This window comes from Mustela nivalis, assembly GCF_964662115.1.
Source record: "Mustela nivalis genome assembly, chromosome: 16".
Classification (NCBI taxonomy): domain Eukaryota; kingdom Metazoa; phylum Chordata; class Mammalia; order Carnivora; family Mustelidae; genus Mustela; species Mustela nivalis.
In genome coordinates, this window is record NC_139035.1 from 18282707 (window position 1) to 18294260 (window position 11554).

At 51.4% G+C, this 11554-nt stretch overlaps 1 protein-coding gene across 2 annotated transcripts; it reads right to left on the reverse strand.

Moving 5' to 3' along the window:
- Positions 1-5541: 5541 nt before the first annotated feature.
- Positions 5542-11351, reverse strand: RGS16 (regulator of G protein signaling 16). 2 transcript variants are annotated; one of them, XM_082703802.1, is made up of 5 exons: positions 11181-11351; positions 10140-10250; positions 9280-9341; positions 8828-8994; positions 5542-7441 (listed from the first exon to the last, which is right to left on the reverse strand). In XM_082703802.1, the coding sequence occupies exons 1-5, from the start codon at positions 11222-11224 to the stop codon at positions 7220-7222; spliced, it is 606 nt and encodes a 201-aa protein (XP_082559928.1). In that variant the 5' UTR covers positions 11225-11351; the 3' UTR covers positions 5542-7219. The 2 variants fall into 2 exon arrangements, with proteins under 2 accessions (XP_082559928.1, XP_082559927.1); XM_082703801.1 differs by having other exon boundaries at positions 9280-9344.
- Positions 11352-11554: the final 203 nt, after the last annotated feature.

The following is an 11554-nucleotide window of genomic DNA, read 5'->3' on the forward strand; positions in this document are numbered from 1 at the left end:
AACAAACAAAACCAGAATTGCTCAGGACCCAAGTGATCATAAAGCAGAACTCCAAAGGAATAAACAAAGGAGTAGCAAGAAATGTAGGCAAAGCAAAACAGCTGGCACAGCTAGAAACTCTCCAGCACTTGCCAGTGCAATGAGGCTGTTGACAGGGCATTCCATGCCCATGGGCAGGAGCAGGAAATGGCGAGACTCTTGCTAGCAGAGGTCAAGGCATTAAGTCTCCAGAGTGCTTCAGAGCAAGGATTCTGGCACCAGACTATCCTGCTTCAAATCTAGACTCTCCCACTATGATAGAATAATTAGAAAAAATAGCCACATTTTTTCAACCCTCTCTATATCCATGCCCTCCACAATTTAATTTCATGCTTTTTCTCACTAAGTACTCTCATTACTCCCCCTCTTTGAATCTGGGCTGGGGACCCTGTCACCATATAATGAAGTCTGGTCTAGCCTGCTGGGTGATAGGAGATACATGGCCCAGACACCACCATTGCCTAAGCCAACAACCATCCTCCTTAAATATATGACGAAGGCCATCCTAGACCAGCCCACTCCCGTCAACTCTCACCAGCCCTCCAGTGGATCACAGACACAAGAACAAGCCAGTGGAGATCAGCTGAGCCTGGCCGAGATAAGCAGAGGTGCCTAGCTGACCCACAGAGTCACGAGAATAATAAATGCTTATCATCTGAAGCCACAGAGTTATGGAAGGGCTTGTCATGCAGCAATAGCTCACCATACAGCCACCGGCTAACTCTTTGAATGTGGACAATTTTCTTAAACCTTCCAGGCCTTGATTTCTACATCTGCAATATGGTGATATTAAATAATATTAAACAATAACATAACTTACCTTACAGGAATAGGGTACAGATTGCAGAAATGGACCTACGTGAGGCACTTGGAATAGTGTCCTTCACACGTACATAGCTAGCTACAATTTGTGCTGAGTATTTTCTGTAAATTTCCTCCTTCAATCATCACAAAAGTCCTATGAAGCCAGTCCTATTCTTATTCACAGGTTACAGGAAAAAGTGAGTCTCTGAGAAATCCAATAATGTGCTGAGATCATTTGGCTAGTAAGGAGCAGATATGGGACTGAATTCAGGGCCTGCTGTCTAAAACTTGATACTACCTTATCTGTGGAACCATCTCTGGGAACTGGCAAGACGGAGTAAGTTAAGGCAATGATACTGTCCAGCACAGAACTCTCTCTTAATTGGGAGCCCAAATTATAATCCAAATAAAGGATTAATCCACACATTATTGCTTTTCTTGAAGTTTAAATCAAATCCTTGTCTAGGTTGGTGACCAAAGCTTGGGAATCACCAAAACTGTAAGTCAAGAGGTATCGTTTCTAAATGATGGAGATTCAAACTTCATTATCTAACCGCTGACAGCATTACATCCCTCACCCTTGGGATTTTTTCTCCGTTATTTAAATTTCAAATCTTTCTTTTCTTCCTTAAAGCAATTTGAAGAGCTAGACCAATTTAAAAGTTTCAGTGAAAGGGAATTACCTTGAGATCAGCCCTTAATATGCCCCGAACACCTTTCTCTCTTTACCTAAAAACTTCAGTTTCTAAAGTTAATTTTGCCCTATTGACTAAAGAACTCTTGTTTTAAACCTTGTACCCACTGGTTCTTAACAGTTATTCTAATTATTATCATTTATATTAAACGTTCACATATTTACTAAAATGCGTCAATAAACAAAACTATAAATTATATTTCTTGGATACCATTCCTCTGGAAGAAGCCAAACAAAGTAGGGCAAAAGTCAAGCAATACCAAGGAAAACGTTTGCATTGCCTGACATGGCCACAGGGAGGCAGCAGAGGGCTGAGGGATGGGCCAGAGTTGGGGGCCCTTCCTGTCAGGTGGGAGCCACAGCCTGAATTTGGAAAGTGCTGGCTGACCCGGGTTTGAAGGAGCTGATGAATGGCTGAACCCTTGATTTCCTCATTTGAAAAATCTGATGTGATGCTCTGCATGTCAGATGATACACGATATAAAACAGCTGTACTATTCTTGAAAGAAACGTAGACTTGGAATCTGGTTCTTGCATTCTAATCAAGAAGTCAATAAAAGATGACTGTCAGATACCTGTGCATACAAGGCACTGTGCTGAGTACTAGGAATCAGATGATCATAATAATAACTAATATTCATGGGACAACATTGTGCCAAACACTCACTTCATTCAGTGTCCCCTCGGAGGGGTTCACTCTTCTGTCTTCATTTTACTGATGAGGGAATGGCCCTAGTAACTTCCCAAGGTCGTAGAGCAAATGAGCCAGGATTCCGACCATCTTGATTCCACGGCCAGGCCTGTGAACTGCTTTGCTGCGGTCTTTTGAATTTGGACAATTTTCTTAAACCTTCCAGGCCTTGATTTCTACATCTGCAATATGGTGATATTGCAGATGTAGGTGCAATCTACATATTATCTAGGTGGATAATATGGCTTCTGATCTTGAAGAGGCCAGTTTAGGGGAAGGAAAACATGTGAAGTGCTCCGTGCAGAATGGGCAGCAAAGTCAAGAGTGTGTCCTAGAATCACAGATGTGGGGGAGATTCACTTGGCGCAGTAGACATCTGGGAGGGCTTCACACAGGAGGTGATGCTTTTGTTGCATTTAGAGGTGGGCATTCCCCTCCACATCACTCCCAGTTCAAAAAAAATAAGAGAGGAAAAGGGCATTCCAAGTAGAGAGAACAGGATGTGCATAGAGGCCATCTGGGCAGGAGACCGCTCAGGAGAGGGACTTGGGTCTGCTCAGGGTGAGCCTCAGATGCCGTGGTCAGATCCGGACTTTCTTTTGGAGTCAAGGGGAGCCATTGAAGGAGTTTGAGGGCAGCCACGATGTGGTCAGATCTGTGCTTTAGGGATAAAGATTGGCAGCATGGGCAATGGGTGGGGGAGGCCAAGGGCGGGAGACCAGGTAGAAAGCTGTCTTTATGCCTCAGACTGGAGAGGACAAAATGCTCCTCTAACGAAGTCTCGGTAGGCCCGGAGAAGAGAAGCTGGACACGACCCGTTTCCAAAACGGGATGAGCTGACATGCAGAAGAGATGGCGCAGCCTGAATTTGGGTGGCCAGTGCCTCTGTGTACATACCAGGGTTAGAGAAACGGGAAGCAGTGTGCATCTGCGGGGGACGACAGTGACCTTGATTTCAAATGTGTTATGTGTAAAGAACCTGTGGGACAGGTCTGAAGCTCAAAGTTGTAATCTGAACTTTCCTCCTGCTGGATTTAAAACCAATCAGTAACTTAAGAGACATTTGCTGAACGCTTTTTTGCAAGGCCCTGGGGAGAAAGAGACCTGCCTAGTCCCAGGAGCTCACCACAGGGACAGAAAGGCAGAAAGCAGGAATCTAAGTGCTCCAGTTCAGGTGAGCGTTGGCAGCGGTGGGACATGGAGAGTTCCGTAATCAGACCCAAAGGCTCAGGCAAGTCTACCCAGAAAGACCCTTGAGATGGCTTTTGGAAGATGCCTCCTTAGCTGATTAAGGAGGTAGAGGACAGCAATGAGACAGCGGGGTGGTCCAGGACAAGAAAGCCAAGAAATGTGAGACAGTAACAGCGAATCTGGGAACAGGGACAGATTTGTTTTCAAGGGACAGGGTCGAGAGTAGCAAGTGAGGTCTCAGAGGCCAGCCACAGCCTCCTTAGGAAATGCTTTCCCTGCTGAGCCAAAGCCTAGAGGGTCCTGGGGAGGGGGCAGAGGTCTGATGACATCAGAGCCACTTGCTAACAGTTTGATCTTCAGGAAATCCCTTAAACCCTCAGTAAAGCATTACAGCCTGGACTGCTTTGAACCTGGCACCTGGGACATGTAGAAGGTCAGCAAAGGACTGTTCTCCTCTCTAATGTGGACCTATTACCTTCAGCCACAGCACGGATGCCAAGACCACTTTTTATGTGAGAGGGAGGGTTAGGGGGATGGGGACGGCCCTTGAGGATGGTCTCCCTGGACTGTGTGGCCCGCTAGCACACACCTCCCCGCCCCGCCCCTGGTTGTCCGTCAGCCCGGTTCTTTTCTCTACCACTCACTGACTACACCTGCCTTCTCCTCCTGGCTGCGCACATTGTTTCAGAAAGCACACGTCTGTGCCCTTGTCTCACCATATTCAGGATCCCTGCCCACTATTGAATAAAAGTAGTTACTGCTTTTGGTTTTCTGCCAGGCCCATGGGATGCACTCGAAGGCATGTAAAACGGTGAAAAGACGGAAGGAAAAGAGGACATGTGGATGCCTCCCTGCCTCCTGGGTACCCAGCTCTCTTCTTCCCCCATCAATCACCTTCCCACACCCATCTCTTGCACACCAGATGACCCCTGATGCTGTAACTGGGTTCCCATCACTCCCATCCAACCCCACTGCTCTCTCCAGCCAGCTGGAACGGGGTCCGTTCCTTGCTCCATGAGCTCCAGTTCCCCGAATCACAGGCTAACAAACCTCACGGAGCTGGTGGAAAGACTCCCTGAGATCGGGCCCCTCCATAGCCCCTGACCGTATCTTCCTTCTCGGGACCCTCAATTCTGATTCCCTCCTGGAGATGCCCACAGAACCATCCCTTAGACCTGGGCTTAGAGAGAGAATCCACCTGGTTTTCCAGCCGACATTCCTGGCTGGAGTCTGGTCATTTACTCAGACGAACAATAGGGGAGAAATAAAAGCCAAGAGAAGGTCCAGATCTGTGGATAAACAGGTAATTCAAGAAAGGGCTTGGGAGCATTACAGTAGGAAGACCCTGAGCTCACCCTGTCCCACATGGTCAACTAGATATCATCTGCCTGCAAGTGGATAAACCAGAGAGTACAGACAGATAATTCGATAGAAAAGGAATTTCTAAATAGTGGTAATGGGGTCGGGGAGAGGACCAGTGGGGTAAGAAGAGAGAGAACGAATAGGCTATTGGCGAAGGAAGGGTTGATACGATCCGTGCAAGCCCAGCTCAACCCTCTGGCATCCTCAGCCCATGGGATGGAACAGTGTCGTGGTACAGAGCGGCTTCCCACAGCTCATCTCAGAGCCTGTCTATGAAATTATTTGCAAAATACTAATGCTTTGAATTTCTATGAAATCCTAATGCAAATTAAAAATGGGCCAAAGTGAGTATGCCCTGAAAGCTACCTTGTCTAACTTGTCACCTGCGGCTACTGGACCAAGGGGAGCCTCCCCTCGTGCTGTGAAAGGCCAAGTTGGGAATGGTTACTGGGCGAAGGACATGGGCTCTCCAATGACAGCAGGCTGACTGGGTCCCTTTGACACAACACAACAGCCCGACGCAAGTTGGGACTATCATCGGCTAAAGGAAGTTACCAATCTCGGGGGGGCCCCCCTTAGCACCTGGGCCCTTCTCATCAACTCTGCCAGTCACCAGACAAACATGGGTCTTCCCGCTGGGCCTCTGCCTTGACCCGAGAGCTGTGGCGTGCGCATGCGCGGGGAGGGCTCTCCGGAGGCCGGCTCCTGCCCCAGGCTTGCCCTCCCTCTTCCCACCTGCACAGAACTTGCGGTCAGGATCTCGTATTTGGGTTTTATTTTTATTTTACAAGAATATAACATGCTAAAACAGGGAAACAGGGGTAAAGTACATCCTTCTTATCTAGGAAACCAGCTCCATTGTCAACAATAAATAAATAGTTAAGCAGTGAGGAGTCCCTGACAGGCGCGAAGAGGTTCCCAGCACGTTCAGAGGTAGAGTCTGGTGGAGAGGGAGACAGGCTACCAGCTCCCGCTGAGATTCTCCAGCAGAGGCAAACTGAAATTACAATAATAAATAACAACAACAACAACACAACAGTAATAAAAATAATATGCTATGACAATTGTCACAAAACCAACAACACATTATACTTAAATAATTTTCTCCTGGAGGAGCTCAGAGCGTAGAGAGAACAGTGTGGCTTCTCCTGGGGTCGAAGGGGTCGCCTGGTTCATTCAGTTCCTGGGCCTGGGCTCCCGCAAAAGTTCCGTGAGGAAAATGCGTGTTTAGGGTTGCCCTGAGGTGACAAGCAGGTCCTGATTCCCCGCCCCCACCCCAGTTAGGTTCTTCCAAGCAGCCTCTCTCTCCAGCTGCATCCCTGGCTTCCGTCTTCCAAGGGCCACCGTGGTCCCTGGTCCAATTTCCCCCAACACTCCAGTAAGTGCACCTCACATCCACAGGAAGGAAACATAAGGTTCCCCTTCCATTCTGGGCATCTTTCTTTCCCTGTTCTCACACCCAGAAAAAATGCTGGCTTCATTTCAACGGAACTTTTGGGAACTGCCAAGAGATTTCTTAGGATCCTTTTCTTCCTCATTCCATACTGCAGAGCCTAAGAGCTGAACTAGCCGCTCACTGAGAGGTCCCACACCTTCTGCCTCGTGGGCCCTATGGTCTAGGGCAGCACGGGGCCAGGAGAGGGCACACCGCCCCCCCACATCAGGCCCTCGGGGGGCCCTACTCACAGATGGACCTTGCTTCAAGCACAGGGCCGGGGACCGCCTGCAAAGATCACCAAGAGCACCAAGATTAATTTCACAGGAGCACAATGGCCCCTTTTCCAGGCTCTCTACTGATGTGGAAAGGGGCTCAAAAGGCCAGTTTTCGAGGTATTAAAAAAAAAAATCTCATTTTGGGCAAGTGTCAAATTGTCCTCTGGCCTTGCAAAGACCATGAGGCTGGACACATATGTGGGGAAGGGCAAGCTAAGGGAGCCCCAGGCAGCCCGGAGGCAGGTGAGGAGCGCAGAGTGGGAAGGCACCGCATCCGCAGCTCCCTCCTGGGCCCGGGCACCGGCAACTGGAAAACAGGATGTAGCCGGAGTCAGCTCCTCCCCGGAGGAAGAGCTGGTCTGACTGTCCTGCTCTCCTTTTCAAGTTTCCTTTATCCGTGTTTCCCAGTCCACCCTGGAATAGTTCTTGCCCCGTGAAGAACGACAAGAGCAAGGGGAACTCCTACGCCGCCTTTCCTTTCCCCAGAGAGCCCCACGCGACCCTCATCTTCGGCCCTTATCCGCCGGTCCTGGAAGTGGGGGTGGAGGGGGCCCTCTCGTGCACGGAGCCCAGTCCCACAGTATCTGGAGGAGAGGCCGCTTCCAAAACAGGCTGCCAAAGGGCTTTTTTCTTCACTGTCCTCTCTCGCTTGCTTGGTGGAATCTGCCTTAGGGACGGGTGACTCCACCTCTCCCCCCGCGCTGGCTCCCTCCCGGCCACGAGGCTCAGGTGTGCAGGGGCTCTGCGTGGCTGCTGCTGGCCAGAGAGGCAGAGGCGGCCGAGGCTTGGGCCACCAGGTCCCGGTAAGCAGGGGACTTCAGGAAGCGTGGATAGGAGTCCTTCTCCATCAGGGTGCGAGTCTTCCCCTGAGCCACGTCAAAGCACGTGGCCGTGGCAGCCTGCAGGTTCATCCTGGTCAGCTCCCTGGTCTCGTGGTCTATGTTCACCTGCGGAAGGAAGGCAAGCACGCGGGTGAGGGGAGGGTGGGCCAGGCAAGGGGTCCAGAGGGCCACGGGGTTGGTGGGGGTGGGGGAGGCTGACGGGCCTGAACCAGGAACCTGGGGTCTCCTGAACTGACCATTAACTGGCTTTTCAACTCTGGGCCCGTCCGTGCAATTGGACGCAGGATCTGCCCTCCGATCTCCCAACGTTATCAAGGATGTATGAAGAAGGTATACAGATCTAACGCCTTTTCCTCCCTGCCTTCGGACGGTCCTGGTTCAGTTCTCCGTCGCCTCTCTCCTCAGGTTAACGCCAGAGCCTGCTAACTGGTCTCTCTCCTTCACCCTCACGCCTGTGGCCGGTTCCCTAGCCAGCGGTTTGAGCCTCGGAAAACTCAAGTCAGGTTGCCAGCAGCAGTGCTGTCCTCCTGTGTCACTCAGAGGAAAAGCCAGCGTGTGTGCTGGGCCCACATCTGGCCCCCTGCCCCCTGGTCTGACCTCTCCTACTCGGACTCCCTCCCTCTCTGAGCTCCTCAGGCCCCCTTCCTGCTGGCTTTTGCACTTGCCATTTCCAGTGTTGCAATGTTCTTCCCTCCCTTCTTATGTGCATCTGTTCATTTGTCACCTAAAGGGGTGACCCACCCCTCAGTTCCCTTTGTAAAACAAAAAGACCTCACATCCGGCCAGGGCTCCCTTCAAATCCTGCTTTGCTGGGGTCAGAACACGCACCGTCCCCTGACATGTTATTTACTCATTTAATCGGTTATTGTCATCTTCTCTCAATAGTAGAGACTTCTTGTCCCTGCTATGTCCCCAGTGACTATAACCATGCCTTGCATGTAATTGGTGCTCAATAAGTCTTTATGGAATAACGTGGAAAAAATTAAAGGGCTCAGAAAAATACAGAGAAGGCTACAAAAGCAAGGCGTTACTATTCTCTCTCCACAAGGTGGCCCCACTCGCTTTGCCAAACGCTGGTGGCAGGGAGCCAAGACCAGAGGGAAGTGCAAAAATTCACCACCCACGGACCAGTCAGCCAGAGGCAGGTCAGTCAGGAGACGGAACCGGGTCACACGAGGTCCCCAGGTTGACCCGTCTCTCCGCTCGTGTGTTTTGAGCCTCTTTGCAAAAGTGGGTATGAACAGAAGCCGGAACCCCTCCCTGCCAAGCCCTCCAGCCCCCCTCAGCGAGTCTGAGGGTGACAGCAGCCTGGAGTCCCAGGGCGCCTGGCTCTCCTAGTCTCCGGCCACAGAAGCCCATTCAGCCCTGTGCCACATAAGATCGCTCTCTAAAGTCAACCCTTCCCCGACTAGACCACCCCCAGCCCCAGTCCTCGGCGGGGAAGGGGCAGCCAGGGTCTGGAGGAGCCCCGGAACCTGCTGAGGCTCGGACCTCCTTAGGAGCTTCGCTGCGGATGAACTCCTCAAAGATCTTGTGAGCCCGGGAGGCCAGCTTGGTGGCCGAGCGGAGCTTCTTAAACTCCTCGCAGGCCAGCCAGAACTCCAGGTTCTCCTCGCTGAACTCCGTCTTCAGGAAGGCGTGGAAAGCGGCCACTCCATCTAGGGTTGAGGGGAGAGAGGGAGAGACAGGTCAGACAGCGGGACAGCCGGGAATAAAAGAAGAAAGACGGCAATTGTGGTTAATGGTTCTATTTTTAGGATGTAATTTTCTTGAACAAGGACCTGCCTTTGTGTTCTGAACAGAGGCTGGCACACTAGGGGATCATCATCATCATTACTACGACGATTATTTTGCCCACACTTTTCAGCATCCCTCAGGCTGGCTCCAAAGCACATGGGTACACACGTGCCATCCACAGACAGACACAACAGGGTCCTACTCACTTTTACTGCTCAGTAGCAAGTCAAATGACTCTTTCCACCCCAGCACATCTTCTGAGAAGTTTCTGCTAAAAAAGAAAAAGAGAAAAAAGAAAAGCCAAGATTTTCATTTTGAAAAAAAAAAAAAAAAAAAAGCAGCACAGGAATGCATAGCATAAATCCTAGCTGGAACTCTGATGGAAGTTGTAGGATTCACATTGCTGGGTGATTATTGGAGCTGACTTCTCGAACTCTTAATTGAGGCTATAGGTGTTTTTCTAGAGCACAGTTCAGTAACGAGAGACCAAATTCAAGGACCTTCTGCCCCTCAGTAAATAACCCTAAGATGGTCTCTTCGTTGTCCAAAATTTTTCTCTTCCTCTGACTCTGAACTTTGTTTTCTACACTTCCCTCATGAAAAGCAGGGCCTCAGGGGGGATAGAGATGAACTCTACCCATAGCGCCAGAGACCAGAGCAGTACCTGGCAATTGAACACTGGTGTTCATGTGAAAGGGCTTGTAGGCAGAGTGCACGCTAATGGAGGAAGAGTCATTGACTGAAAAGCCTCAAGTGTTCACAGACCCTGTCCTAGCCCTGGCTGCACGAACAATGACATCTCCAGGTGGGGGAGTCTGGTAACTAGACATTCCAACCCTGTCTGGTAACTAGACAGCCCTGGTCTGTCGGTGACCTCAGAACCCAGGCGCCCCCTATCCAGTCACCCATGGCAGACCAGCAGGAATCTTCACTAAAATCTCCAGGAAGGGGTCACCAAGACCCACCATTCATGTCCTAATTTCTCCTTGTATTTTCTTTCTTGTGGCTCTTTCCCTAAATCTGGCTCCCTCCCCTCCAGGGCCCTAGGCCGGCTAGCGGGGCTTACCCCTCTTTGCTGTGTTTGCTGCTCCACTCAAACTTGCCAACGCTCCCAGTATCAGAGCCCAGCTCTGATTTGTGAAGAAAGATCCCCAGTCGTGTCTTGAACTCTTTGGCTCTGAAAGACAAAGCAGGAACATGTAGGGTCCTACACTGATTCAGCCAAAGCAAAAAGGTTTATGGGGTCCCAAAGAGTTTAGACTGGTGTCCCCTCATTCCAGCCTCAAGGGTCCCTGGGAAACTTCAGCTGTTCCCAGGGCTTAAACTCTGCTTGGCTCTTAATATCACCAACCCAGAACAATAAAAGTAATCCTTTAGCTGTTTCTCAGTAGGGCTTAAACTTTATGAGTTTAGAGCACAGCACATGTGGGCTTTTCCCCACTTAAGCCACACTGCTCTATCTTTGTGGCTGTTGGTGAGCAGAAGGCAGTTCAGCACCCTCCATGAATATTTTGGGAACTGTGCGGAAGTTGATTCCTGCTTTCACCTTCTTCATCTTTTCCTTCCCAGCCACCAGCTCCAGCAAGGACAAGACGTGGTTCAGTAGCTCCCTGGGAAGTGGGCACATTCCTCACCGCCCCCCCCCCAAAACACCTCCCTGCCTTCTCAGGGCCCAGACAGACCACGCTCCTAGACCTGGGCTGTGAATGGGATTCAGAGCCCACAAACAGAATGAAAACCGAGTGCTGAAGAAACTAGAAAAGGGAGTTCCGCCTGCCGGTGCCACTGAGCTCTTCTGCAGCCCTGTCTTCCGCAGGTCGGCTGAGGACGGCCACTCCTCAGAAGATGGGGAATGACAGAGAGCAGTGATTCCTTTGCTTCCCGCGGTTCTTCCTTCTCCCTTCTCTCGGCCCGTCGCTGCTCTAAGACTCTAAAGGAGGCATCTGAAAACCTGGAACCAAGGTGACCTCTGCCTCTCCACTCAAGTCGCTAGAGTCCCATTCTCCTGCCTGCCCGGTCCCTAAGCCTGTCCCTCCACTCCCTAAGGACTGGTGGGACTTGGACTTGCTGCGGGCAGCTGGAAGACCCACGGACAAGCTCCTCGTACCTCTCCAGGCAGGTGGTGGGGAAGGCGGCCAGGGTCCGGCACATGGCTGCGGGTTCCGGGCAGCACGTCGCGGGGAGGATGGTGACGGGCTCCAGCGGTCACGGCGAACGAGGACCAGGGCCGGCGGCTGGCACTATCCAAGGATTCTTGGCTTTATCGGGTTGCACGCGCGGACTCACCGCTATCCCGCGGCTTTTATTCCCTCGGAGGGAGCAGGGCGGGGCTGAGGACTGCCGACCAATCGGAGAGCGGGACGGCGAGCGGGGATGAAGGAGGCGGGGCCCAGGAGCTCGACAGGGCGGGGCGCCCGCAACTTGCCCCCAGCTGGGCGCACGCGGCTGCCCTCTCCTCCGGGCTGCGCCGGCGTGCGGAAG

Excerpts from the sequence above, each read along its gene's own strand:
- RGS16 (XM_082703801.1), bottom strand. The coding sequence starts at position 11,224 with ATGTGCCGGACCCTGGCCGCCTTCCCCACCACCTGCCTGGAGAG. Across the intron at positions 9,345-10,139 it reads AGCAAACACAGCAAAGAGGG|CAGAAACTTCTCAGAAGATG; the intron begins GTAAGCCCCGCT and ends TTTCTTTTTTAG. Across the intron at positions 8,995-9,279 it reads CTTGCTACTGAGCAGTAAAA|ATGGAGTGGCCGCTTTCCAC; the intron begins GTGAGTAGGACC and ends CCTCAACCCTAG.